A 27,805-nucleotide genomic window follows, 5' to 3' on the forward strand; every position below is an offset into this window, starting at 1 on the left:
GGGATGTTTTAGGACCCTAGGGGTCTAGAAAAACTTTCTCCGACTTTCTTTGAGTCTTTTGAGTGAACAGAAAAGTAAATTATTAAAATAATTATTTTATTTTATTTTATGTTTTGATGAAAAATAATTATTTTATTTTCACCAAAAGAAAAACAGGTAATTATACTTTATTGGAAAATTTTCACGGACACCCTCTAAAAGTATCCAACATCTCATAAACTTACCATACTTGGTCAAAATGTCACAGACACCTCTAAGTTAATACCCAAAGGTGAAATATCCATTTTACCTCTATTTTACTTGGTTTCTCTTTCTGTCTTCTTTTCCGGAGAACACCACCAATCCAACACCGAAACGGCGAAGTCGATCATCTCCTTGACAGAGCTCACGCAGCTCTTGGTCATGCCGCTGCTTGGTGCCCTTCTCACACTCCTGAACAGTGTTCTGAAGGATCTTCTCCATGCTCGAGTTCTCCGCCACGTGGAAGATCTGTTTCAGCTCCGAAATTTGGGAAGTCGAGAATGGTAGTTTCGATGCGATGGAACGAGGCAAGAACAATCTCTTCGGCATCTTGTCTTTGATGTCGGGCATCGGCATTACAGTCCCCTGTTTCAGCATCGATTCACCGAAGAAATTCCCTGGTTCTACCCACCTGTTCTTCGATTGAGCTGATTTTTTTTTTCAAGACCTCCCAATGGGCCTTTACACACCATTTATTCCCTATTCTCCTTTTTCTTTATTTTCTCTCTGTTTCATGGCTTCTTCTTTTACAGGAAGTTTAGAGACCTCATCACCTAATTCTCATCCATTTTTCAGTTTTTCAAACCAATTCATGACGACTACCTTCTCAGATCTTCTCTCTGCTGATGATGACTCTGAAACCCAGAAACGAGAACGAATTAACATGAGGCAGGGACTTTCTGAACGTATCGCTGATCCAACTGGTGGTGGTGTCCCCAAATTCAAGTCTTTACATCCTCCTTCACTACCCCTCTCTCCTCCTGCTCCTTCTCCTTCTTCTTACTTTGCAATCCCTCCTGGGTTAAGCCCCACCGAGCTCTTGGATTCACCTATTACTTCACTCCTCTTCCACTGTTATTCACTTTCCATCAAAGTTTGCATGCTGGATGCTAACACTAAAGGTTGCATTGTAGATTTTTGAAACATCAAATAACTAGAGGTCACATAGCGTCAAAAAGTCCTTATCCTTCTCTTCTCCAAATTCCTTAATTTTCCTTTCAAACCCCATTTTCAAAAATTTGGGAATGGCCGAGGGGAAGAACCAAAGAAGGGACTAATCGAATTAATCCCCTCCTATACAACAAACCCCACATCTAAACTTTCCATTTCAAGAAATGGCCTGAATAAAAGGGATGAGCAAAGATTAAAATCAGAAAAAAATAAAAATCAAATCGATCTGTTCAAGCTTTGAATAGAACAAAGCTTGAACAGCAGAAGGAGAAGAAGGAGAAGGAGGGCTGGAGGGGGTGGCGGTGGTGGTGGTGGTGGTGGCGGCGGAAGAAACAGCGGAAGGAGAGGAGAAGAAGAAGGGAAGAAAATGGGTTTCACAGGTAAGGGTAATTTCGTCATTTGGAAATGAAAAGAGTTAACAGACACTTAACTGCAGAGACTAACGGAGTGGACTAAGTTGAAATAAATTCATAAAATTAAGGAGTGTATGTGATATTTTGATTAAATATGGTAAATTTCTGAGATATTAGATATTTTTAGGGGGTTTCCGTGAAATTTTCCCTATTTTATTTACTCTTGAATATTTTATGACTAAAACCGATCCGTTTTAAGTTCGATTCTACTTCCAAGGGTGTGGTTAATAAGGGTTATGAGTATTGGTAATTGTTGTCACAAGTGTCACATTAACAAACACTCTATTCTGTTCGCCACTCTAATGGGGTGCGAATAAATGGTATTGTCTATATGGAGTCCAAAAGGTTAGAGTAGGATAGAAAATAATAAAGAGCCCCATGTGAGAGAAATGGTACTCTAACATCGTGGCAATTCTTTTCCCAAAATTTTTAATCATGTTTTACCATCAATTAATTATCTAACGTGGTTCTATAGCTTGGATATGAACCGGTTGAAACAGTTCGACTTAGATCTAGGCCAATTTTGATTAAACCTGATTTTATATGTATTGAGTTAGACATAAGGTTATGAAAATTGGAATTGAGGATTGGATCGATCATTTGAATTGAAATCAATCAAAATTGGTCCCAAAAACCCTAGAATCGGTCACTCAGATATGAAAACCCAATGATCTAATTTGAAAAATGTCACGGCCAGAGCGGAACATCTAGATCCAGGATAGATTTTCAACCGATTCCATTCTAATTTTTGAAACAGTGTTCAGACCGAGTTAGACTGAGTCATGACAAGTCCAGGCTGTCCAGCCAATACCGACCGAATTGTTGCTGTAGCCATTAGGAATATTCATCTGTAAGAGATAGAGAGAGAGAGAGAGAGAGAGAGAAACCGTTACTTTACAAACGGACACCTATCTTCCAACTTCCAAATTGTATTGGCTTCTCCCTTGTGTCGTCTCTGCCATTTTCTTTCCCGCGTTCGAGAAGAGAAGTGGAAGAAGAGTTGCTTTACAATTAGTTCCATAATGGCGTCTGCAATACCTAAAATCGCACCATCGATGCTTTCATCTGACTTCGCAAATTTGGCGTCGGAGGCCCACCGTATGTGCCAATGCGGCGCCGACTGGCTTCACATGGACATCATGGTACGTTTGATTTAGTTTTTGGTTGTTGGTTGTTGCTACTGCTATTTCTCGTCCTATTTTCACCGATCCTATCTGTCTGTCTCGCTTGTTCCTCAAATTATCTTACATCCATGGAGATTAGGATTTGTGGAATCAGCGATATGGTTTTGGTTTGGTTAATCTGATGCTTTCCTTCATGTTTTAGTGTTCTGCAATCCGTTTGATATTAATTTCTCGTTCCCCTGGTGCATAGTTTTATTGGGTTTTCCATTGGAGGGTCGGTTTATTTCAGTATCTATTTTAAGGAGTGGTGAGCTTTGGACATCTTTCCTAGACTGGACAAATCCAGCCTTCTGAAATTTTAATGATAATACCAAACACTTTGCTTATGATCTGGCTCCGAAGTCCGAACAAATTCTTCCCAGAATCTCACCATTATTGGGTGCTTTTATACCCCTTAGTCCAGTTCTCCCGACTAATAGGAGTTCGCATGATTGAACTCTTTGTGAAATATTGATAGTTGGGCTCTTAATTTCCAACTAAAAACAGATCTTCTCTAACTCTAAATTATCGAGGACCTACCTGGAACTGATTGTTCTTACCTTCCACTTGGAATATCTCTTACTGATTGTGTGATCTTGCACCGGTATGCATTTCGTAAACTATCCTAATGGTCTATCTGGTGGTGGTCTATAGTTCGTCAGCCATTCTATTCATCACAATCTATTTCTTTAGGACTACACAGAAGCAGACCAATTAAGACTCACTTTGACATCTCTCTCTATCCTTTTGGTCAAAAGATTTTTTATTTCATGCTCTAGTATTGTCTGAACAATATAAATTCTTGTCTTTTGCATTGCAATGTTGATTCAATTGTCCAACAAAACTGATTGTTTTGTTGGTTTATTTGCAGGACGGGTGGGTCAACCTGAATACCTTGGACTTTGATATGCCCTATGCATTTTGATCTTGAGTTATGTATTCTGCTTACAGATGCCTGCAAAATGCAAATTTTATCATTCCTAGGTCTATGAGAAACATGGATGAAGTGCTGCCTTCCTAAGGTTCCTTTAAAGAATATGATTTGTGTTTACAGGTTTAGAATGAGAAAGCAGGTGTCTTATCTTGCTTACCTTCACTGGATAGTTAGCTTCTGGAAATTTATCTTTTGAAGTTATTATGATTTGTGACTATCATTACATGGAAATAGATACAAAGGGGAAGGATTGGGAAAAAATATGGCGATTAAAAATCATGAAAGGAGTGCTGGACAAGATATCCATCGAAATCATTGAATGTATAATTTTAAACGTTTCCTGCTATTTCACCTTATATAGATTGTCGTAAGAGATGGTGAAAATCCCCCTAGCACATCTTTAGAGTAGTTAGAAAGTTTCAGTATATTCAAGATTGGATTTGATATCTTTTTCTCTTTGATTTTCATTCTTTTGAATTGAACATTTGGTTCTATTGTGGTCACATTACAGCTATTTAATCTTAGTCGTATACAAATGTTCGAGTTTCATTAGAGATATCTCTACTTACATTTGGTATCTCAAATAATTCAATTTAGTTAAGTCTTATACCAATTACTTGGGGTTACACAAGTCATTTTGCCACTGCACCCTATCTGGCTGCATATCTGTTTTTTAGATGGCAAGCTTTCATATCTTTCCTCACCATTGCAACCATCAACTTAACTGATATAGGATGGTTATGAGACATGAACCCCCACATGTAGGAATCACACCACTAACTATAGGATTGTGTCATTGCCTTCTGTTGACAACACTTCTCGTTTAATTAGACGTAACTTCAAAGGGTCATTTCAAAGTTGAGTTGGGAGAGATTGGGTTAGAATGGTTGGATGGTTGGGATTGATTTGATCTTCTGAAGGAGGATTAGTTGGGATCAATAGCGTTGTGGTCAAGAGAGAAGTGTTTTGCTGCCAAGGTTAGGAAAATCAGCTTCATTGATAAAGAATATAATCGTCAAGGCATATGTATAACAGATGGTAATGAGTTGGTGGTTTGAAAAGGATAAGGGAGGGGTGTGGTTAGAATTATGGTGACTTCAGCTGGTTCTTGGATCTGTTTCATACTTGAAGGTAGATTGAAATATTTGGTTTTTCTTAATGTTGGTTGGTACGAATAATTTAGAAAAGGTCAAGACAAAATAATGAAGTGGTTAATGATTTCTGGTCTATTATGGATGCCTAACAGATCCAAAAAGCAATGGAAGGGGTGCAGGTCATGTAACAAACAATAACAGATTAATAACTTTGCTTGAACTTAAACCACAGTAGCTGAAACATCAATCAAACCAATAACCTAGCACCTAATCTATTGTATTGAATATTGACTTGTATCTACTTGTCAGTGAAAAAAAAATCGACTTGTATCTGAAGAGAATGGGAGATCAACAACCGGAATTGAAGAGAACACAGGCATCTTAAAAAAAAAAAAAAAAAAAAAAAAAACAGCCATGTGCATAACTGAGAAAAGTAATGTGGTTTTCCTGCAGGAACGGCAACTCTGCTTTTATTCAATGTCCAGAATTTTGAACAATATAAACTTCATCGATATATTTTAAGTAATCCATGGTTATTCTTACTAGTGGGAAAACTGTAAACGTGTGGAGACTCTTTAGAGCTCTCCCACTGGGACTTGAAGGGAAACCCCGGGAAGGGGGGGGAGGGACTCGAACTTAACATGAATTATATATATAGAGACCCTAAAGGACTCTTGGCAAAACCTACTTAAAAACTGTTATTGAAATCTATAACAAAACCACCATATTACCATTTACATTGTTCCCACTACTCAATCATCATTCTAAATGTATCTAACATGATCTGGGTCTTGAGATTTCTTCTCCTCTTCCTAGCTTGTTTGCATACATCCTCTTCACCAGCCTTATTACTAGCTCATAACAATTGTCATCAGTAGCCCTGGATTTAGGTTCATGTACTTCTTAGCCTTCTTGGGCTGAGAAATTTAGTTTGCTTTTCAGATTTTTAACTTATATGTTATTTGTTGTGGTTTTGACTTACTAGGAAGTGGATTTTCTAAGATGTCTATAAGAGCAGCAATTCTATATAAAACACTGGAATGTTGGGCAATAGGTAACTAAAATATAAGTAACCTAATTGTAGCTGATATGAAGATGTTAAGATGAGTGGCATGACAAGGAAATATAAAATAAAAAAAAAGATCATTTTGAAGAAACCTAGAAGTAGCACCTCGCCCAATAGGCAACAAGAAGAGCGAATATATATGGTTTAGGCATGTGGAATGAATACCATTAAAGGCACCGGCAAGAAGTGGTCATATGTGAAAAAGACACATGAACTTCAATTGAGTTGAATGCTGAAAGAGGATTTGTGCTGTCAACCACAAGTGGTTGGCATAAGGCTTGGTTGTTGTAGTTGTAACTCATTTTAATGTTTGGGTTAGGAGTTATATGCTAAGACCTCACGTTTAGTATATAATAGAAAGAGATTAAAATGAGTAAATTGTATCTTTTTCAAAGTCTATTTCAATAGGTTAAGTTTTTAACGATGTTTTGAAATTTTAAACTAATACAAATTTGAATTTGGAGCTAAATAAAAAATAACATGGATTCATAAGAAAACAAAATTTATCTTCTAAAAGTTTCTTAAGGGTGTTTTTTTAGTGCAGGGAATGTTGCTTACAAACATTTCATTCTTGCTAGGCACTTTGTTCCAAATCTTACCATTGGACCTACAGTGATTGAGAGTTTGAGGAAGCACACCAAGTAATGCCTTCTTTCTTACTACAGTTCTTAGAACATCCTTGCTAATGGGAAAATTCGTAATTGTTATTGAAAAAAAAAATACTTAGTAATCTTCTTTTATAGGATATATCTAGACTGCCACCTGATGGTTACAAATCCTTTTGATTATGTGGAGCCATCAGGAAAAGCTGGTGCTTCAGGTTTTACCTTTCATTATGAGGTTGCCAAAGGTGGGTTTTCACATTTGCTAGATTTTTGGGGTACTTGCATTCCCTTTATCTTCTCTTTTCTCTGTCATTAATTTTATATAGCAAATTATTGCAGATAACTGGCAGGAACTCATTCTTAAAATCAAGGAAAAAGGCATGCGCCCTGCAGTAGCAGTTAAGCCTGGAACTCCAATTGAAGAAATTTATCCACTTGTAAGGATTACCGGTTCCTTCCCACACCTCCCTTTTCCTGAATTTTCTACTCATTGTTGGGTTTTGCAAACCACGTGAACTTGAGAAAATTTCTCTAACCTGGCTGGCTGTGAATTATAACTTTGTGACCCTGCCTACTTTTGCAAATTTAAATTAAGATTATTTCAGAATTTTATGACTAGTTAATAGATTTTTTGATAGGTGGAAGATAGAGATTTACTAGATAAAGGAAGGGACCATACAATGGATAAAAAAACAATGATGGCATATGTGAGTCTCTTAAAACAATTTATTAAGGGAAAAATAATAATAATAATAAATGGACTTATAAAGTAAAGATTTTCTAGCCCTCTCACCTTTGCTGGGGAATCAAAATATTATTTTCTCTTCTTATGGCACAAGAAACAGGATGGTCAAGTGGTTCAAGTCCTGGACTATAATTTATTTCGATTGTTGAATTTTACTCGGGACAAGGTGAAAAATGTAAAAATTTTACAAGCTATGAATCTATACAAATTAGAAAAAGAAAAGGAGAAATGATATCTGTTAGAAGTTTCTGATATGTTGAACCATCCATGAAAGGGTACGGTACTTATTTTTTGGTGGAAAAGGGTAGGGTACTTTACAAGGTATGAAGCTATACAGTTTGGTAAGTGTACACTTGATCTTTTTGTGTCTTCAAAACTTGATGTCTACTATGTCGGGGCAGATCTACTGATATGGATTATAGCCAAATACGGTGGGCTTTTATCAATAAAATCTGCTCTCATGCCAAAATGAGAAAAAATGTGGAAGTAGTTTCCCAGATAGATTGATTTAGTATAACCAGTGACTCTATTTTATTAACTGTAGCTGTGCTAATAGTTGAACTTAATAGGCTTGATTGTTCAACTGCCTAAACCCAATGAACTGTTCAAGCTTAATGCTGTGTCCATTAGTCAAGCTTAATGCTACTATTGGTTTGGCAAAGCTATAAAATCAAATATTGCATCGCCTCGTCTTGCTCTGCAGGTTGAGAGTGAAAATCCTGTTGAAATGGTCCTTGTTATGACAGTAGAACCTGGATTTGGTGGTCAAAAATTCATGCCAGAAATGATGGAAAAGGTCAGTTTCTTTCTTAATCACACGTGTTTATTGTAACTCTTGTTAAAATTCATTGTCCCTTATGTTTTTCTTTTGCATTCAGGTCCGTGCATTGAGAAAGCAGTACCCCTCTCTTGATATAGAGGTAAGATGTTCTCATGCCTTTAACTTCATAATCATCTAAAATTATTTATAGCTTATAATATTGCTATTATGGTGCTCTCCATAGTCTCTACTTGTTCTTTTCTAATGAAAAAAATAGATATATTTGTAGACTATATCCATTTGAGAAGGTAGTCAAGCAATTATGGTTTTGGACAGAATTCTGAGTGTCTGAGGTGATTGATATTCAGCTTACAGGTCTTTCCATATTTACAAAACTTATGTGTCATCCCATCAACAGAATGATCTACCTCACTATACCTGCATGATCTTCTGCTCCATTCCATTTAGAAAGTCAACCACACCTGCCCTTCGCTCAACCTCTTCTCCCAGCACAGAGAGAGGGAGAGGTGATAATGTAGTACAGAGGCCAGAGAAGAGCTATGCAAAAGAGAGACTTGGAACTAAGTGAAAAACTTCCAGTCTCTTTTGATCTCAATAACACAAAGGGCTTTAAACATCTTTACATGAGGCCTAGAAGATCATTTCTCCTTAGCTTGCCAGCTACACTGTAAGATGACTAAGAATAACTGATACTAAAAGAGGTGCACTAGACTTTATTTCATGTACTCTGGTTCTGTCTTTTTTAGAACATTCTGGTATGGAAACATCTCTGTAGCCAGAACTCTATCATCAGTAATCAACCTTCTGGATTGGTTTAGTTGTCTGGTTTCCATATAAACCAGGAATCAGCCTTGGTCTGGCTTTTAGAATTGTATCAGCAACCAGCCTATGTTACCCCACTTCATCATAGATGTCTAGTCAGATTTATCCGTCACTAAGTTGAAGAGCTACATGCCCGATGCTAACACTTGGTGTAAACTCACTGTGATTGGAAATACATTGCCTCCCCTGTCAATATATTATGGGCCCTTAATTACATTGTTTAAAGGGTCTGGAAGTAAATATAGTGGGAAACATCATTGCACAATTGCAGGCCTTAATTACATCTATGTATTTACTGGAGACACTTTTTTTATTTTCCATAGAACCCACCAAATGATTTCGAAGTTAATAAAGGTCATGCAATAATTTTTCTTGTTCTCTCTAAACTTTGCATTCATTGAAGTAAGAACACAGCTTCAGTCATCAATTTTTCTGGCAAAATAACAATGATCACTGAAAGATGGTTGCAGTCATCTGATCAGGCTTGCTCTGCTGGAGTGGATCTTATAGACAGTGGGTTCTACGGTTCTACCCTTTAAACTGCTGCCAATTTTCAGTTTTTTTTTTGGGCTGTGAATTACAGGGTATTTTCTTGCTTTTAGAATGCCCAGAAGGATCAGAAGCAACAATGCTTGCATAGCTAATGTTGATAGTGTTTACTTACTTTACTATATGGTCTGCTCATTCTCACATTTTCCTAATTCGAAGCATGATAAACTTGGGCATTCAGGTGGATGGTGGCTTGGGAGCTTCAACCATTGATACGGCAGCTTCAGCAGGGGCAAATTGTATCGTGGCGGGAAGTTCAGTATTTGGAGCTCCGGAACCAGCCCAAGTTATATCCACTATGAGGAAGAGTGTGGAGGCGGCACAGCAAAAGAGTTAATAATTTAATACAGATAAGTTACTCTCTGGTGATTCATTTTCTATTAATAATCTTCTTGTGTGTACAATTACTGATTTACCAATAAAAAAATTTAGTTTGTATTTTAAGTTGATTTGAAAGTTTTCACTGGATAACTTTTCATGCGTGCAAAGGTCTGTATGATGTACAATAACCTGAGAATATAACAAATTTAAGTGAATTTGTGATTTTGTTTCCTAGAGGGCGGGCCTTGCTGCAAGGATAAAGGTTGTTCTATTGTGACCAAGTGGTCACGAGTTTGAGTCTGGAAGTAGCTTCTTTGTGAAAACAGGGGTAAGACTGCGAACATTATGATCCTCCCTAGACCCCGCAATGGTGGGAGCCTTGTGCATTTGGTACGCCCTTTTTTTGTGATTTTGCTTCCTCCAAATCTACAAATTGATTAGGTACCTGAAACTACCATATGTATCTCAATCCTTGCTATATGGCATTCATATATTTCCTCATTGGGTATAAAATAGGAAAATTTATTGCTTGGTAGGGATTCCTGATTCACATTCAATGAGGGACTAGAGTTTAAAAGAACGGAATGGGGATCCGGATTGGTCGCGGTTGATTGGTCTGGATCGGTTAGGATTCAGCCAGATCAACCAAAATGTGCCCTAACCCTAGAGAAATCCAGTACGGATGGATCGATCCAATCCCGATTCTTAAAACAGTGACTGAGACAGGACAGACGCATCGTTTAGTCATCTTCCACTAGAATTAAAGAGAGCATATAGGCATGAGTTCATGAGCATGCATGCAACTGGTAAAGCTCACGTTGCACTGTCTTAAATTCTTGTGGAAGCTTTGCATGTCTTTGTAATGGCCAAACCATCATGAATAATGTAAGAGTAATGGTGGTAGCCCACTGCCTCTCTCCACCACTCACTCAAAGTTTGATTTTCTGGTTCAGGTTCTCACATTCAGAAATGTTCAGTAATAATAGAAATTGGATTGGATGATGGAGATGGACCTGACCTCTTATATCTGATCCGATCCACTATGGAACAGGTGCACTTGTCCCCTCTGTGCTTGGACTCCGGACTTTGGATAATATCTTGGTTGCCATCAATATCGATATGGATCGGTCGTATCAAATCGGATTGGAATGTTTTGCCCTTCAAAATATCAATATGAGGGTTTTTTTTTTTACCATTTTATCCTTCTCTGTTCTGGTATCCTTGTTACTGTATCAGTCAGGTGTCGGTAACGGCCTGGCTGATACCGATACAGATTGTTGGATCCGATTTCGATACCTAAAACCATGAGCTATCTTAGCTTACCAACCCAATTTAGCCCGACCATGCCGGATCCATTGCCAACCCCAAAACCCAATTGTCAATAATTGTGACTTTATTATATGAATCCTAGACAAGGGAAAGAGGGGTGGGGGACCTTACCCTGAGACTGTCTCAGTCCTTATTGTTAGTGAAGAAAGTGGCAGGCACGTGTTATCACGTGCACGTGCTCAGGACCTCGGTTCAAGAATACATGTTCTTGGTATGGGAGATGTGACATGGTTATTTTAGTCATTTTAACCCTTAAGCCTTTCCAGTGGCTGTTTATATAAATGTATTAGTAGTATAATTTAAGTAATTAATTAGTCATACTTTGTGTGGCAAATCACCTGCGGACAGTTGTCGTTCTCTCTCCCGTAATTAACGGGGTAATTAAACAAAACAAATTGGGGTTTAGGCCTTTAGATTTTAAACAAAACAATTACCATCGGAACGGTACCCGATGATAAGGGAAAAAGATCCCCACGTCGACAATGTGGAGATTCTTTTCCATGTAGTCACATAGTCCGACCATGTGGGATCCACCTTGAGATTTCTTTTTCCCTTGTAACTAGGGATGTAAACGGATCGGATTCGGCTCGGATAGTGCTAAATCCATATCTGCATTCAATTAGTTTTCGGATGGATTCGGATAGTGTTAAACGGATACGGCTATGAATTGAATATTTTATCCGTTTACATGTAAATATAGCTTTTCGGATAGCTATAGCTTATCCGTATTCGCATCCGTTTAGCTTTCGGACAGATTCGAATAGTGTTAAACGGATACAGACACGGATACAGAAACGAATTTTGGCTATTCATTTACACCCCTACTTGTGACCATGTGGGTTAATAAAACCGTTTTCCATACTATGATTGATGTGGCGTGGGAGATTCCTCTTACAGTGAGGGCATTGGAAACCCTTTTCCGATGATGATTAGATTAATACCTAACACAAAGGGTACTTTTGGATTAGGCTGCCAAGTAAGATTGAAAGCTATATTTAAATTAGACTGGACACGCTGGTCCAACTGGGATTGAATCAATCACCTTCACAATCCTCAATTGTCTGGTAAGATTTCTAATTATTAGTGAAAATTAGAAGTTAAAACCACTAAAGAGGGGAAATAGTGGGGCTGGCAGGTTTTAAAACCCGGAACCAGACATGGAATAGGCATGGTCCGATTTCAATTTGAACTGGATTGGAATCCTAGAAAATGGAATCAGAAAGAAGAAGCAATGATAATCACAATCTTTTATATTTTAACATTTTATATTGAAAAGTCTATAAATCTAGCTAATTTACTGATTAAAAAAGAAAACATGATTTAAAATAGGAAGATCAAAGAGCATTCATGACGGATTCTATATAGATTGTTTGAATCGATATTAAGCAAAATCAAAATCGGGATCAGCCAGCTCCAATCTGATTCTTGAAACCAAGGGGTTTTGTTTGACCCTTGTCGCTTGTTAGGTGCATGATTCTAAGTATCAGTATCATATCGGCATATCGATATTGCTGATACTCGATAAAGATCAGAAGCATTGGCCAAAAAAGTGACTTTTTTGAATATACACTCGATACAGACCGATTCCAATATTGTATTGGTATCAGTATCGATGGTGACCACTATGCCACCAATACCAATACCTATACCTATAACAGTGGTCAGGTGTTAAGATCAGTGAAAGATCAAACTGCTAAAAATCAGATAGCTTGTCCATCTAGACCTTATCCCTTTCATATATAGAAACCTATAACAAATATTGATAGAAAACTGATATGTGATGTCTCTATATTAATTTCCACTAAGTGACAACACCTCAGTCAGAAGGAGGTTCATTTTGAGGAGGAAAGAGCTTCCTTTAATTTTACGCTTTACTGTACTTGATTAAAGGGGGAATCATATTCATCACTTTAAGCTGTTTCTATCATTCTCTGTTACTAGGTATTGGTGTTTGTCAACTTGGGCCATTCATGCCCAATTTGACTCTTGGAAATGCTTCACCCCATATATCTTTCTTCTGCCTCATCTTTAGCGTACAACCGACCGACGTCGAATCTGGTTTTTAGATCTTATCCTCCTCCATAGTTTCCATGCCATTGCTTATTGCTTCACTGTATCTTACATAATCCACATGCATCAACCTTAATTCAAGTATATATGGCAACCCATGCATGAATGTATGTATAGGTATATGGAATGGTCATAGGGGTCTTGGTCTCTTGGAAACTCCCAATTTGTGAACGAATTTTATATAACATTTTTCAACAAAATGTGGTGTAAAAGGTTTGAAGCCCAAGGAAGTTGATGCAGAGTTGATGAAGAAACTGGGAAGGATACCTCTCCACCCCCCCCCCCCCTCCCCCCTCTTCTCCACTTAAGCCAATGGAATCAATCCAACCTGAGGCCTCTGGAATATTTCCTTAAAATATTTAGAACTCTGTCATGTACCCAAGAATCCTGTTCATCATCAACTTTGAAGTATACTCTTTTCCCAGTCTTTTAACTTTTCAACACCTCCTTTGAAATCTGTAGTTTGTAATACTTTGTATTGATCCAAAATATTCACTCAACAAGGACCAAGTAAGTAATTGGAGGATTCCCAGAGAGAAGAGCATTTCCCTCTACTCTCTTCTTTTTTTATTATTATTGTGAAGGTTTGTATGTCGAGCAAGTGGTCATGGCCAATATTGTCAGTAAGCTCTGCTTGAGAGCTCTGCTCCTCTTCTTCTTCATTTCTTTCTCTGTTCAAGCACACAGCTTTCTAAGCTGTGAGACTAACTCACCAGATGCTTTCGGCTACCGCTGCAATGGTGTTGGCTTGCAGGACCAATGTGAAACTTATGTCATGTTCTACACCAATTCATGCTACTCGTCTCTTTTTAATCTGAGCTTCTACTTGGGCCTCAATGTTACAGCCATCGCCGATGCCAGTGGGTTCTCTGCGGATACCAAGTTTCTTCTCCAAGATCAGCCTTTGCTGATCCCAATTGATTGTAGATGTGATGATAGCTTCTTCAAGGCTGGAATTACAAAGACTACCATCGAAGGAGAGAGCTTTCATGGAATTGCAAAATCACTGGAAGGCTTGACGACCTGCAAAGCAATCAGAGAACAGAACCCCTATATCCCTCCATGGGATCTCAAAGACAAAGTTCAGTTACTGATCCCACTGAGATGTGCTTGCCCATCCCCGTTACAGCTCACACAAGGAACAAGACTTCTTCTCACTTATCCTGTTAGTAAAGGTGATACAATCCCAAACCTTGCCTCTAAGTTTAATACTACTGCAGAAGCTATAATCTCTGCAAACAACAAATCAGGAGGCTTTAAGTTTGAAAGCCCAGAACAATTTTCAAGTATTCTGATTCCCCTCCAGAATAAACCCATCCTTGATCTTCTTTCTAAACCCCCTGAACCCAATTCGGGGAACCCTGTGACTAGCATCCCTGTTATTAATCCCGGCAAGCATCAATCAAAAAAATCAGCAATGTGGAAAATTGTACTCTATATTGCACTCAGTGGGGTAGCACTAGGAGTTTTTGTGGCCATTGCAGCAGTGATCTTGGTGATCCAGTGGAGGAAGAAGAAGCCAAATATTCTCGAGAATGAAGATGTGGAACTGCAACAACTAAGTATAAGAACTACCAGCGAGAAGAAATCGTCGTTCGAAGGCCAGCAAGATCCTTTCGATAGTCAGGTCCTTGAGACCACCACACCCCACAAGATGGTATTAGAGACTTACAACATTGAGGAGCTAATAAGAGCCACAGAGAACTTCAATTCCAGCAATGTGATCGAGGGATCCACGTTTCATGGCCGCCTCAATGGGAAGAATCTTGCCATCAAGAGGGTACCACCAGAAACAATCTCCAAGATTGACTCTGAACTTTTTCATGACACCTCCCACTACAACCAGCCAAACATAATTCGACTTCTGGGTACCTGTTTGATCGATGACCCTGATTCATTCCTGGTTTTTGAGTATGCCAGGAACGGTTCCTTGAAGGATTGGCTTCACGGAGGATTAGCAGTGAAGAGTCAATTCATTGCTTCTTGTTACTGTTTCCTAACTTGGAAGCAAAGGCTGCGGATATGCTTGGATGTGGCTAATGCCTTACAGTACATGCACCACATCATGAACCCCAGCTACATCCACAGGAATATAAAGAGCAGAAACATCCTTTTAGATGAAGAATTCAATGCCAAGATCGGAAATTTTGGAATGGCGAAGTGTGTTGAGGACAATTCTGAGGATTCTCAAACACTTTCATCAGATCCAACCACTTGGGATAAAGGGTATTTAGCTCCTGAGTGTCTTCTTCACGGGATTGTTTCTCTGAGCACTGATATATTTGCTTATGGGGTGGTCTTGCTCGAGGTCTTATCAGGTCAAACTCCCTTAACCCGGGCCGATGACAAGGGAGTAGGGATTGTTCGGCTTTCAGATAAGATCAAATCCATATTAATGTCGGAGGATGCGAATGAACTCAGAGACTGGATGGACCGTGCATTGGGAGAGAATTATTCATTCGACGCAGCAGTGACGTTAGCTAATCTCGCAAGATCGTGTGTGGAAGAAGACCCATCTTCAAGGCCAAGTGCAGGGGAGATCGTTGACAAGTTATCCAGATTGGTGGATGAATTACCAGAGAGTGAACAAATCTCAACGACCTGCGAAAGTTCTTCAAAACCTCTAGCGAAGTTAACTTCAAGCGATCTGTAAATATGCAGTTTAAATACGAATCCATCGATCCTGGAGGAATATGGACTATGGAGTTGTTTGCAGTCTTGAGTCTCTCTAAATATGTGTCTGTAGTGAGATACTGTATATGGACTAGTTTTGAGTTCCAAGTTTCTAGTGTGATAGGAATTGCGAATTCGATTGGGGCATTTCGTCGAACGAATTGTCCCTAATCACTGTAAGCAGGAAGTACAGATTATTCAAATACCGGATAAGTAACTGAAACAGAAATGCTCTATTACAAAAATGCCCTTAGGTTGACTTCAGGTCGCTTTTGTCACTCGCTAGTGATACTTGATAGTGTAAGTGTGTAACAAAGTTGTTTTCTAGCCTTGCACTCTATTTTTAGGTCGAGTTCTACTTTACAGGTCGAGTTGGAAATCCGGATTTTAAAATCCTGTCCATTGCGTGTGCACCATGCTCAGCTGTGCTTTATCCATCTGTGTCGTCCAAATGGAAACTTGTCCAAATAGCAAGCTCTGGTGTCGAGTCATAAGATGTTTGACGCATCCCCACACTGCAGAGGAGCCGGATCCTACTTTTTAGGGCTCCTCATATTAGAGTCATTAAATTTATACCATCAAAATAAAGCATATATGCTTGTATGAGATACTACCCGATACTAATAATATATAAAATAAATCTACATATGGATCTACCTTAGGTTTCGGTATTGTCCTAGTTAGCTTTTCCTCCTCGAATGACATTTCTTGGCCTAATCCTAAGGGTGTCAATTTTGGGTTGGAACTGACCAGCTAGGAATCGAAACCAACCCACCCAATAGTTTATTGGTTCATTTTTTGATCTATCGATAAGTTATTGGTCTGATTCTAGATCGCCCTATTAAGTTATTGGTCTCCCAATGGTTTCAGAACCAATAGACTAATTAGAAATTGTTGGAACCAAAAGACATACACATCCTAACTATATATATTATATAATTCATAAGACTTGAGGTAATGAGAGCTAAGGTCAAACCCTTTATTTTTTTAGTCTTTCATTTTGATTGATACCACTTGTCTCATATGTTATTTTACTAAAGATTTGGCTATTAGTTTAAAGGTCCATTCGGGAATGCTAATTAAAGAAAATACTTTAAAATGATCCTAACTTATGAAGGTGGTGGTGTTCCTAATTAATTGAATACAAAACAAAAGATAATATAGACTAGTTCCATGATTTGAGGAAAAAAAATGATAGTGGATTGCATATCTCATGTGAATGAAATTAATTTCTTATTATAATATTACTATATATATATATATATATATAGGCATGTAGCATGTGTTAAAGAATTTTTTTTTGTATTATTATTTTGAACTGTTTGAAACCGTTTAGGAACCAAAACCAAACCACCCACTAGTTAATGGTCCTAGATCTCAAGTTTAGAACCGATTAGCTTATTGGTCTGGTCCTAGTCTTGATCCCTTAGGACCGGAACTGTTAAGGAACCAGACCGATAACCCATAACCGGACCAATTGACACCCCTACCTAATCCACTTCAGGGATGGTAATGAATCAGGGAACGTACCTATCAGAAAGAAAAAAAATCAGGGAACGACTATCATTCTAACACGAGGATCAATTAATTGACTATTTTTGCTTCCCTTCTTTTGAATATAAAACATCCCAACCCTAACTACTTAGTTAAATTTTTTTAATAAATCATAAAAAAATTTGATTTGGTAAAAACGGGTTGAAATGAATTGATTGATTTGAAGAGCAGAGGAAAAAATATCGATTTTTGGACAACTTGCAAGTAATTTACAAATGATACATCCCAAAAATTTAGAATATCATAATCTTTCAAAAAAAAAAAAAAAATAGAGAAGTTGCATTGATTTTTTAGTCCCAAATATCTAAAAATGTAGATGTTAGTATTTGAATAAATTCATTAGGGTTTCCAAATTTCATGCTTTTAAAACCAAAATTCAAAAAAAAATTCCAAATCATCATTTCGTATTCATCACAGATTGTGGAACATTCCAAATTATTCCCAAATTTGAAGTTATATAATTATTTTAAGGGCATCTATGAATCTAAACTCGAGGACACGAAATTAGGTGGAAACTATTATCCAAATTTATAGAATATAATTATTTATGCATTTTCAGTGTAATAAACTACTACATATGCATCGATTATGATTGCAACTAAAAGAGTAAATGAATAACTATCTAGATATAATAAGATGTTTTTTTTTTTTTTTTTTTCATGATCAGCTCCACTTGTGCATGAAGCCATGATTGTTTCTCATAGTTCATGGTTTTACTTATCTCCATTGAAATTTCATTGTTGATTTCTATCTTTTACATGTAATTTTATTTTACTTTTTAAATAAAAAAGTAAAGGGATTTAAAGTTAGTGATATAGTCATATGATGTAATGATTACAAAAATTTCCATTTCAAGTTAAGATTTTATTTCTCTTCCCTTTAATTCTCTGTGCAACAAAATGAAACCTAAGCTAGGGTGGAGGAATCACATCACACTGGTGATTTGATCCCCTCATCATAAACTTTCCACGCCTTATTGTATAGGGCTAAAAACACTTTTCCCTAGTCCAATCAGATGGAACCGATGACAGCAACGAGGAGATTCCTCCTCCATTATTGTTAAAGGAAAACCTTATCCTTTAAAAATCCATTGGAAACAAATTTTGCCTATGGATGCCTATGGATGACGATATTTGACAAATGATAGTTATGTTAGCTCTCTAAATCTTTCACAATGTTGTCCACTTTACCTTTTACTGAGCTATTGTACTATTTGTGTCAAAGTTTAATCCAAATCAATTTTGGGCATTCTTAACGGCGAAAAGGATCCTACTATGTTGGAATTTTTAATGTTTTTAAAATTAAAAATTCAAAATATGCTTGTACTTTTTTGTTGCGTGGGTCTTTTGGAGACACCCTTTGGTTGTATCTCTTCCACTCCTATATAAGGAGATGTGGTCTTATCAGATCCTTAACATTTGAAAGCAATTATAGTTTCTGTTTTCTTCTCCACATCGTATTTTGTCAATGTCAATGAGTAAAGTGAGTATAGCCTTTTGGATTCTCTACATAATCACATTTGGTACTGCAACCTATGTGATTTGAGAGTTGTTTTATCTTCAAGGTGTAGGTGCATAATCAACCCGGATTGTTGAATTAGGACATCTAATAAAAATCTTAAGGAGAGTATCGTTTAATGCGATTCAACTCTACTACATTCTACTCCGATGATGCAAGAGGATGTATATTGATGTGGTCAATCCTTATTTCAACTTCTGCAAAGATATTTGAGTGATGTACAATCTGCAACATACCATGTCCTTACTTTTAGACTCTTGTCTATTACACTTTCTATTTATTAGTCAGTTGGACTGATGATTTGATAGTCCAACTTTGGATTAGTTAGAGAACATTTAATTTGTAAAATTTGATGATATATCTCAAATTTTATTTTTTTTTGGAAAAGATATATCTCAATCATTTGGGTATATCTAAAATATGGCATCTTTTTTTTCCTTAAATTTTTATTTGGTTTTTGTTGAATCGAGTTCTTTTTTACAGTTCGTACAATGTTCCATTCACAAACACTTCATATCGGTCTAAATTTTACCACGTGTAGATGTTGACATGGGCAAAATTTGAACAGAAATTTGGGGCTAACCCAACTGCCATGTACGTGGAAGCTATGGGATGTGTTTGTTACTCTTCAAACCCTGACGGGCTTCGGGCATCATACCCACAGAAGGAATGGGCCTGGGCCTGAAAATGGGCCCATTTTGTGGACTGGCGCAGCATGTGTTGCTAATTAGACTTTGAAACATTTATTGGGAACATCAAAATAAGAAAAGGGAAAAAAAAATTAGGGTTTCATTAATCGGGATTGGATCAGTCAGATCAATCGACTCGGATCCAATTATGGCCAAAGACGATCCCAATTCCAGCTAATTCGGATCAGTTAATTCAAACAGATTTCTAGGGTTAAGATATATTTTGGCCGATTCTAGCTGAATTCTGATCGTTCGAGACTGATTGGACCAGAATAGCCCGAGACCGATCTGGATTTTTAAGAAGTAGGCAAAACTACAAAAACTTTGTAAATTACGGTTTTCTCTAGCGATTAAAAGAGTAAAGAAAATGGATGTATTCCTAAGGTTATAGCCTTATAGGTATCAGTATTAGTCTGTATCGGGTTAGAATCGGGCAAAAATTCATAAACCAATCTTTTGTGGCAAATACTTGTAACTTGTATCAACATTAAGGTTCTAAAACTCAGGTTTCGATTAGGTTTCGATCAACCAGAAATCGAATTCGTCTCGGTTTTGACTATATCTGGGTTGAAACTTAGGACTTTCTCCAAACTGACTCAAACCTTAGTTTCGAGGCCCAGAGGTTGTTTTTTTTTCCCTGATTCTTGTTGTGCTACATATTTTTGATATTTTAAAGCTTGATACTGTATATTGTTCTTGGACATGGTATTGAATAAGGTTTGACTGGAACATAACTCTTACTTAAATGATATTAGACATAACTAAGTGTCTGTTCTGGCTTTTTACATAAATATCTGTTTGTTTTAGTTTCGAGTCAAGTTTCCCTTAGTTTCGATGGACATATGTGTCGAAACCACCGAAATATGATCGAAACTTATCAAAATCATCAAAACTCGGTCGAATCCAAGAATTTTATAAATCTCTTTTCAACTCGTATCGAAAACCTACGAAATCGAGTTAACTCGATGATTTCCGACAGATTTCAATTGAGTTTTCTTTCCATGAGCAACACTAAATACGGTCTATATTGATATGTATCGGCGGATATGGCCTAACACTTTAATCCACGTTCCGAATAGCAAAATTACAATATGAGCAGGGTCCAGTGGTTCAGTGTCGTCACTTCAACCAGAGACAAGCCTAGGCTTCTAGTGATTTGACTCTCGAAGTCTTCCAACACCTTTAGTCCGTATATGTCATTTCGTGGGTGAACCATGTTCTGAAAAGGAATTCCGGTCCATATTCTTCTTCAAATAAAAAAAAAAATTTCATTAAAATTAAAAACGAATAAAAACAGAATTAAAAATTTCTATTCATTATAGCTTGCAAGAAATTAATGGAATATTCTAACGAACCAAATAGACAAAAAGAGCGAAGAAAAAACAACGACCTTTGCTGCGCTAGCGGGTCATAGTGAGGGAAACTCGTGGCCTGGCCTAGGGTGGCCCAAAAAATAAATAACAAAAGAAAACTGGTTTTATGGATGGGGGGCTATCCATAGGCGTCAAGTGCCAATCCTATCAAGATTTTCAGACACAGTTTTCATCCTGGGACGAATCTCAGGGTCGGTTTCGGTGCATGCCAGGGCCACATGGAAAACGGCTAACACCTCCTTCTTAGCGTGGGCTTCCTTTAGCAGCATCGGATCCACCAGCTCCGACAATGGCTTCTGCTCCTCAAACCCCTTCCCCACCCACCTTACCAAATCTGGTATTTCCGCCGCTGATGATGTCGTCGGAGATGGAGATGTTGCCGACGATGTCTCCGGAGACTTTCCGGTAAGCAGTTCCAGAAGTACTACCCCGAGGGAGTAGCCGTCCCATTTTTGTGTGGGCCGGGCTCCAGGAAGCCGGGCCTCGGGGGCCCGGTAATTATTGGGGCGGTCAGGTTGGGTCGACTTGATGTAAGGAAGGGCCCCACCGATCAGGCCTCCGGAGGAAGATGGATCACTACCTGTGATGCTGATCAGACGGTTGAGACCGAAATCGGAGATGTAAGCATGGAAGTCGTTATCGAGGAGGATATTGGAGGGCTTGATGTCCGCGTGGATAAATTTCCTTGGGCTACATTCGTGTAGGTGAGCCAACCCCCTTGCCGCTTCCTTAGCGATTCTCAGCCGAGTTGCCCAGGTCAGACTCGATGACGGTTGCCCAGTTCTCCCTGGAAAAAGGAAAAAGCCATAAGCCATTGGCCCATTCATTCTTATATGTAGAAGAAAAAGATGTGTCAATTCTGAACCAGAATCGATAAATTCAACGAAATCCGAAATTTGAAATAGAATCGAACCATTTAATAATTAGTAGTTTGATTTAAATTTTAAGTTTAGTAATTGGTTTGGTTATGGGTTTTACCAAGAAATCACTGTTGCTACTTGGTTGCATTGTTTTTGCACTAAGGACATCAACATCAATGGAATTTTTTACTTCACAAGAGGTGAGAGTAATTTTACGTGTTCCAGTGTCTCGACGCAGCCTATTCTTTATCAAGAAAGAAGCTTAAGACAAAGGGCGAGGGAGAGAGAGAGAGGTGGGGTTTTCTCTCTCACATCTCTCATTGTCATTTTGTTTCTGTCGGCCTCTATGGGCTTCTATTCTAGTAATATGTCCAACTGCCCAAGCATTGATTCTTCTGTGTGGGGGGATGTTATCGAGTGGTTCGAATAATTATCACTTCCAATTTGCGGGCACCTTCAATTCCTCTAACAGGGGGATTGGACTTCACCTTAGACAGTGTTTTCGAACAGGGGTAGGTTGATCAATTCTGCCCCTATGTGAAGAATTGAAGGGGGCAGCGAATTGGAGGGGCTAATGATTCGGAGTGGTACTGCAACTGCAAAGGAAATCGATTAAGCCGGATCGTTTACTAATCGGTTTTGATGTGGGCAAATGAAATCGATTGATAATTAGTTCGGTTTGGATTAGGTTGAACCAAATTGAAATTAAAATGATAAACCAAAACCAAACCAGTTTACACCGTCGTTTGTTTGCAGAGGTTGAAGGAAATGGAATTTGAAGACTCACCGCGGAGAGCAGAGGCTAAGCTGCCATTAGAGATGAAATCGGAGATGAGAAGCTTTTCATCAGAAGCCCAGTAATAAGCCCTTAACTTCACTACGTTTGGATGCTTCACACGCCCTATCGCCTGTATCTCTGCAGCGAATTCCTTGTACCTCTGACCTCCACCTTCACCCAATCTTCTCACGGCCACCGGTATTCCGTTACCCAGAACCACCTTGTACACGATTCCCAATCCACTCTTCCCCAACACATACGCCGATGCTCTCAGTAGTTCGTCCAGTTCGAATGTGAACCCTTTATCAATCGCAACCAATTGGCCTTCTGCTCCCCCACCACCTTCCTTCTCGGATTCGATTTCAGAGTCGTTACTAGAAACTCCATTTAAGCAAGAGCAAGGACAGAACTTATTCATGCCTTTATCGCCACCCCCGAATTTGCTTTTCCCTGTGCAGCTGCAGCCATTGTTGGAGTCTTTCCTCTTCCAGTATACGTAAACAATGACCAAACCGATGAATGCGACTCCGATTGCGTCGGCGACAGAGATTAGGATGATGAAACCTGGTTTCAGTCCTTTCTTTGAGTTGGAATCGGACGACGGCGCTGAATTCCGACTACCTGGAGTGTTCTGTGCTGCCTGTGGCGAGTTAGTAGAACGGCATGGATCCTGGAGAGGGAAGCCACACAAGGAAGGATTGTCGAGGAACGCAGTGGGGCCTTGGTTGGCAAAAGTCCCATCTTGAGGGACCTCGCCGCTGAGATTGTTATGCCGGAGATCGAAACTCACGGCCGCCGGTAATTTCCCCAGAGAGGAAGGGATGTGGCCGGAGAAGTGATTGAAGGAGAGGTTGAGCGTTCCGGAGAGGGACTGCAACTCGCCGAGGTCCGAGGGGATCGATCCGCTGAAGCCGTTCGACGAGAGGTCGAGCTGAACCAGGTTCATCAGTTTGGGCCAAATTCCGGTGGGAATGTTGCCGGAAAACTTGTTGTGGGTGAGAATGAGGCGCTGCAACTGGCCGCAGTTGCCGAAATCCCTGGGGAGGGTACCGGAGAGAGAGTTCTGGGAGAGGTCGAGGTTCTGGAGGCGAGGGAGGTGGCAGAGAGAAGGAGGAAGGGGACCAGAGAGGTTGTTGCCGTAGAGGAAGATGCTGTGGAGGGAAGAGGCATTGAAGAGCTGATCAGGGATGGAGCCATAAAAGTGGTTGCCGTGGAGGTTGAGACGGCGGAGGTAGAAAAGGGAGCCCAGCTCGGAGGGGATATAGGCACGGAGGTTGCGGCCGGCGATGGCGATGCCGACGACGCGGGGATCGGAAAATTTGGACACATTCATGCAGGAGATTCCCGTCCACCGGCATGGATCGGAGTCATTCTCATCCCAATCAGAGAAGCCGGAGATGTCGGAGTTGGTGTCGGATTGGTCGACAGCAGACTTCAAGGCAAGTAGGGAAAGCCCATCTGGGGAAAGAGAGAGACTAAGGTTAGGGAAGCTGACGATGACGAGGAAGGAGAGGAAGAAGATATCAGTAGCCATAATGGCGTGTTGAAGAAATTGAATTCTTCTTCTTCTACTTCTACTACTTTTGATGATGAAAGTGTGGGAATGTTCAGACAAGGGATCATCAATTTTTCAGAGATCAAACTCTCAGCTCTGCTCTGCAGCGACAATTGTGGAGTTAGATTAACTAAATCTTTAGTAAAAATTTGTACTTTCCAGTCTCAAATCTCATCAGGAGAGAAGGAGGAGAGATAGAGAGCCAAAGGGTCCCGATGAGTGCATTCCATCTGCCATTGCTGGCCTATATTTATTACACTCACCACTTACCCCACTATTACTGCTACTGCTACTTAAGAGACATTGAGAGAGAGAGAGTTTTGATTGGATGGGACCCGCTTCCCGCCAAAATGACTTCCATGGAAAGGGAGTAGAAGAAAAGCAATCTTTTTTTGGAGGAAAGGAGGAAGGAAAAAGCAGAAGGAAAATGGGGGTTGATGCATAAAATTACGTAATGCACTTGTCAAACCTTTAAGGCTTTAACACACACCCCCCCCCAAAACCCAAAAAAAGGACTTTTTTTTTTTTTTTTTTTTGGTCAAACCTCAAATTGAACCGGTCAAATCAACAGAAACTAACCGTACAAATCTGAACCAAACCGCTGTTAAATCGGTTTTGGTTTGGGGTATTATAACAGCTGTTAACAATTGGACCACATCGAACAGACTAAAAATCTGACCGGACTAATATATTGCCAATAAAAAACCGATAAAAATCATGTTTTTTTTTTATAAAATAAAATATATACATGGGAAATCGAAATCAAATTGGATCAAACCTGATATCAAATCGATAATAGCTCAATAAGAGGAAATTGAAATAAACCGAATCCAACTACGACCGATCCTACCTTTATCAGTCAGTTTTGGTTTCACCTATTATAAAAGCTCGAAACCTGTTCAGCCAGATTGAATCCAAACCGAATTGACCATTCAACACCCCTACTCGCTATGGCCGTAAAAATGTATATGTTGGTAACAAACAGTCGATTCACAGTAGATTTTTTGTACATTTCATTTCAAATCGAAGCTGAACTCATAAAATATTCAATCTATAAAAATCAAAGCGAAAGTATTAGCTATATAGATCCGATCTGTTTTGGTCCTTTATTAGTTTCTTTTATCAGATAAGAATGTCCAACAACTTACCACATGCAAATTATAGAACTGCTACTAAAATGGTTATCACTTATCAGATTATGGATACTAATAATGGTGCCAACGAACTGATTTTAAATATTGGTCTTGGACCTTATTTTACTTATGGTTGAATCTCAGTCCTCATCCAACCAATTCCATTGTGGTTACATATATATATATATATATGTCAATTAATTCTGAACCAATAGGGAGGTTTTCAAACCTTGAGATCCCCTACCCTATCATGTGGATAGGTTAATCTTACATTAAATAGAAATGAAAATTTCATTTTTCTGATAAATTGATAGATGGGGAATTTTTTTGGCTAGGCAACATATCACATTTAATAGCTCATCATGTGTGAGGTTTTTCCATTCCTTTTTCAAGTGGGTCCAAATTCTTCAAGTAAAATTAGCCTTCTATTCTATAGTGATTTTCTATGCATCATAGAAAAATATTGGAAATTTGGGCAGCGTTTAGTATGCATTTTTGTAATGCATTCTAGGTCGATTTCACATCCTCGGATGATAAAAACAGTTGTTTTTATCGCCTAAGAATGTGAAATCGACCTAAAATACATTTCAAAAATAGATACCAAATACAGCTCTATACTGATAATTAGTCTCTGAGTAGATGATGATATGGACAATATATATTCTAACAAATGATACGTTAAGAGTAATTTTATATTTTATAGAATTTTTTTTAATATAAATATTAGAGACCTTGCATTAAGGTTCTCAGTTTTTTTTTTTTTTTTTCTTGGTCACTAATGTATCCTAGCATGTAGAGTTGTTAGAAATCAACTCAAACTGGTTGGACCTATAGAAAAAACAAACTGAATCAAACCAAAAAAGCCAATAAAATCTTTGTTTTTAAATTTTTTTTTTTTTTGGGCATACGAAAATCAAAACAGAACCGATAAGAGCCTGCTAAAAGAAAAAACCCAAAACTGAATCTCACTTTAATGGTTTGGCTTAGATTTAGACCGATACACGCATAAAATCAAACAAAACAGACTGAAATCGGACCAAATTGACCATTTGACACCCCTTCTAGTATGGCAATAGAGCTAGATTTCAACCATGGGACCTAAGGTTATCAACGCCAGGTTTCTATCCTGGCATCCCCTTAGGTTTTTTAAAATTGAATTTGAATAGAGAAGGAAGAAGCTAAGCCATAATTAGATGGCATCAAGCTGGAAAGGTAGCCCCTCAAAAAAGAATTCATGAAAGTAAAACACAGTAGTTAACAAATGAGTAAAGAAAGAAGGGAGAAGAAACTTAGACATAATAAGATGGATAATATGATATAAATTATGCTATGAACAGAAAAATTAAAGATAAGACAAACAAAAGGTTAATTGAGGAAAGGGACAATGAAAGTAAAGGTACATCACTTTCAAGTAACCAACTCCACCGTCTCTCACTAATGCTTCTAAGCTTGATATTATTACAACCCATATTTGACACATCTCAGATTAAATACCTTTTTGTCTTTTTTTTTTTTTTTTTCTTTTTTTTCTTTTTTTTGGTATCAGAATAGAAGAGAATAGGGGGTGAGTGTAAAATGATCCAATCCGACTTGATACAATTGATCTGAATTGATATCGATATCAATATCAATGGTGACGGATACCAATGTCGATACCGTGCACTAAAACCCTGATTCTATTTTCATCATAAAGAAAATAATTTGATCATTTCAGTAGAAGTGGGAGTGGTGGGTTAATTTATTGTAGTTAGTTAGAGAAGAGAAGAGAAGAGAAACAATCATGAAAGATGTGCTTAGAAGCTACAATAACCTCCATATTCTTCTTCTTCTTCATCTTCTTTCCTATTATATTCTACTTTGAAATGACAAACTAATCATTGCCCCCTTCTAAGAATAAAACAAATGACAAAGAGTAGTGAAATAAACTTTGGTGGTCTTTTCTCCTCCCACTCTCTACTTTCTTGATGACTAATTACTCTTTTTCTGTTTATAAAATTTGTTATAGGAGGTATTCGTACATGAGACGCTTAGGGCTTTAGACTGTTATAAATATATTATAAATTTACACCTAACACGTGCGGGCTAAGCATAATATTCTGAGGAAGCAATCCTACATTCTTATAATAGGGGTTTCAAATAAGTTTCAAAGTCTAATTTGTGAATTATTTTTATAAAAAAAAAAAAAAGAGGGAAAATCTATAGGCCAGTTCATAGTTCAGAATCTTTTATCATTTCCTGATTGCTTCTCGTGTAAAAGGACCAAAACTCAGGTATTAGTATTAGTATTTACTGTTGGACCTAACAATCAGATTGCTGTTTGACCATTTAGCTTTTTTTATGCTGTGATAACAGAAAATTGGATCTACAAATCCTACTAACTCTTGTAGAAGACGACACCAACAACGACTTGAGGTTTCAGGTATGTGAGCATAAAATATATTTGCATATGCGAAGCCAAAAGAAGAAATACAAATCGATAAATCTCAAATTACTTTTCTGCCTAACCCTCACCAAATTATATTCATGCAAACATAAGTGTGTGTGTGTGTGAGAGAGAGAGAGAGAGAGAGAGAGAGAGATTAAAAACAA

At 38.3% G+C, this 27,805-nt stretch overlaps 3 protein-coding genes across 4 annotated transcripts; 2 read left to right on the forward strand and 1 right to left on the reverse strand.

Annotated features, from left to right (window-relative positions):
* The first annotated feature begins 2,565 nt into the window (after window positions 1-2,565).
* On the forward strand, window positions 2,566-26,920 carry LOC122671026 (ribulose-phosphate 3-epimerase, cytoplasmic isoform-like). Of its 2 annotated transcripts, XR_006334302.1 has the most exons (9): window positions 2,566-2,746; window positions 3,639-3,643; window positions 6,440-6,502; window positions 6,605-6,711; window positions 6,806-6,903; window positions 7,915-8,007; window positions 8,090-8,131; window positions 9,545-9,794; window positions 26,910-26,920. XR_006334302.1 is itself a non-coding variant. In XM_043868114.1 (8 exons), exons 1-8 carry the CDS (start codon window positions 2,627-2,629, stop codon window positions 9,698-9,700), a joined length of 684 nt encoding a protein of 227 aa, XP_043724049.1. In that variant the 5' UTR covers window positions 2,566-2,626; the 3' UTR covers window positions 9,701-9,872. The 2 variants fall into 2 exon arrangements, 1 of the variants encoding a protein (XP_043724049.1); XM_043868114.1 differs by lacking the exon at window positions 26,910-26,920 and having other exon boundaries at window positions 9,545-9,872.
* Window positions 13,387-15,959, forward strand: LOC122671024 (protein LYK2). Its single transcript, XM_043868110.1, has one exon. It carries the CDS (start codon window positions 13,691-13,693, stop codon window positions 15,734-15,736), a length of 2,046 nt encoding a protein of 681 aa, XP_043724045.1. The 5' UTR covers window positions 13,387-13,690; the 3' UTR covers window positions 15,737-15,959.
* LOC122671023 (receptor protein kinase-like protein ZAR1) lies at window positions 20,784-24,297 on the reverse strand. Its single transcript, XM_043868109.1, has 2 exons — window positions 22,538-24,297; window positions 20,784-21,677 (listed from the first exon to the last, which is right to left on the reverse strand). Exons 1-2 carry the CDS (start codon window positions 24,060-24,062, stop codon window positions 21,022-21,024), a joined length of 2,181 nt encoding a protein of 726 aa, XP_043724044.1. The 5' UTR covers window positions 24,063-24,297; the 3' UTR covers window positions 20,784-21,021.
* Window positions 26,921-27,805: the final 885 nt, after the last annotated feature.

Source organism: Telopea speciosissima, chromosome 8, assembly GCF_018873765.1.
Source record: "Telopea speciosissima isolate NSW1024214 ecotype Mountain lineage chromosome 8, Tspe_v1, whole genome shotgun sequence".
In the NCBI taxonomy this organism is placed as follows: Eukaryota; Viridiplantae; Streptophyta; class Magnoliopsida; order Proteales; family Proteaceae; genus Telopea; species Telopea speciosissima.

Coding starts and splice junctions, on each gene's coding strand:
- LOC122671026 (XM_043868114.1), top strand. CDS start 2,627: ATGGCGTCTGCAATACCTAAAATCGCACCATCGATGCTTTCATCTGAC. Junction 6,503..6,604: donor AGTTTGAGGAAGCACACCAA/GTAATGCCTTCT, acceptor CTTCTTTTATAG/GATATATCTAGACTGCCACC. Junction 6,904..7,914: donor TTGAAGAAATTTATCCACTT/GTAAGGATTACC, acceptor CTTGCTCTGCAG/GTTGAGAGTGAAAATCCTGT.
- LOC122671023 (XM_043868109.1), bottom strand. CDS start 24,062: ATGGCTACTGATATCTTCTTCCTCTCCTTCCTCGTCATCGTCAGCTTC. Junction 21,678..22,537: donor CTTAGCCTCTGCTCTCCGCG/GTGAGTCTTCAA, acceptor TCCTTTTTCCAG/GGAGAACTGGGCAACCGTCA.
- LOC122671024 (XM_043868110.1), top strand. CDS start 13,691: ATGGCCAATATTGTCAGTAAGCTCTGCTTGAGAGCTCTGCTCCTCTTC.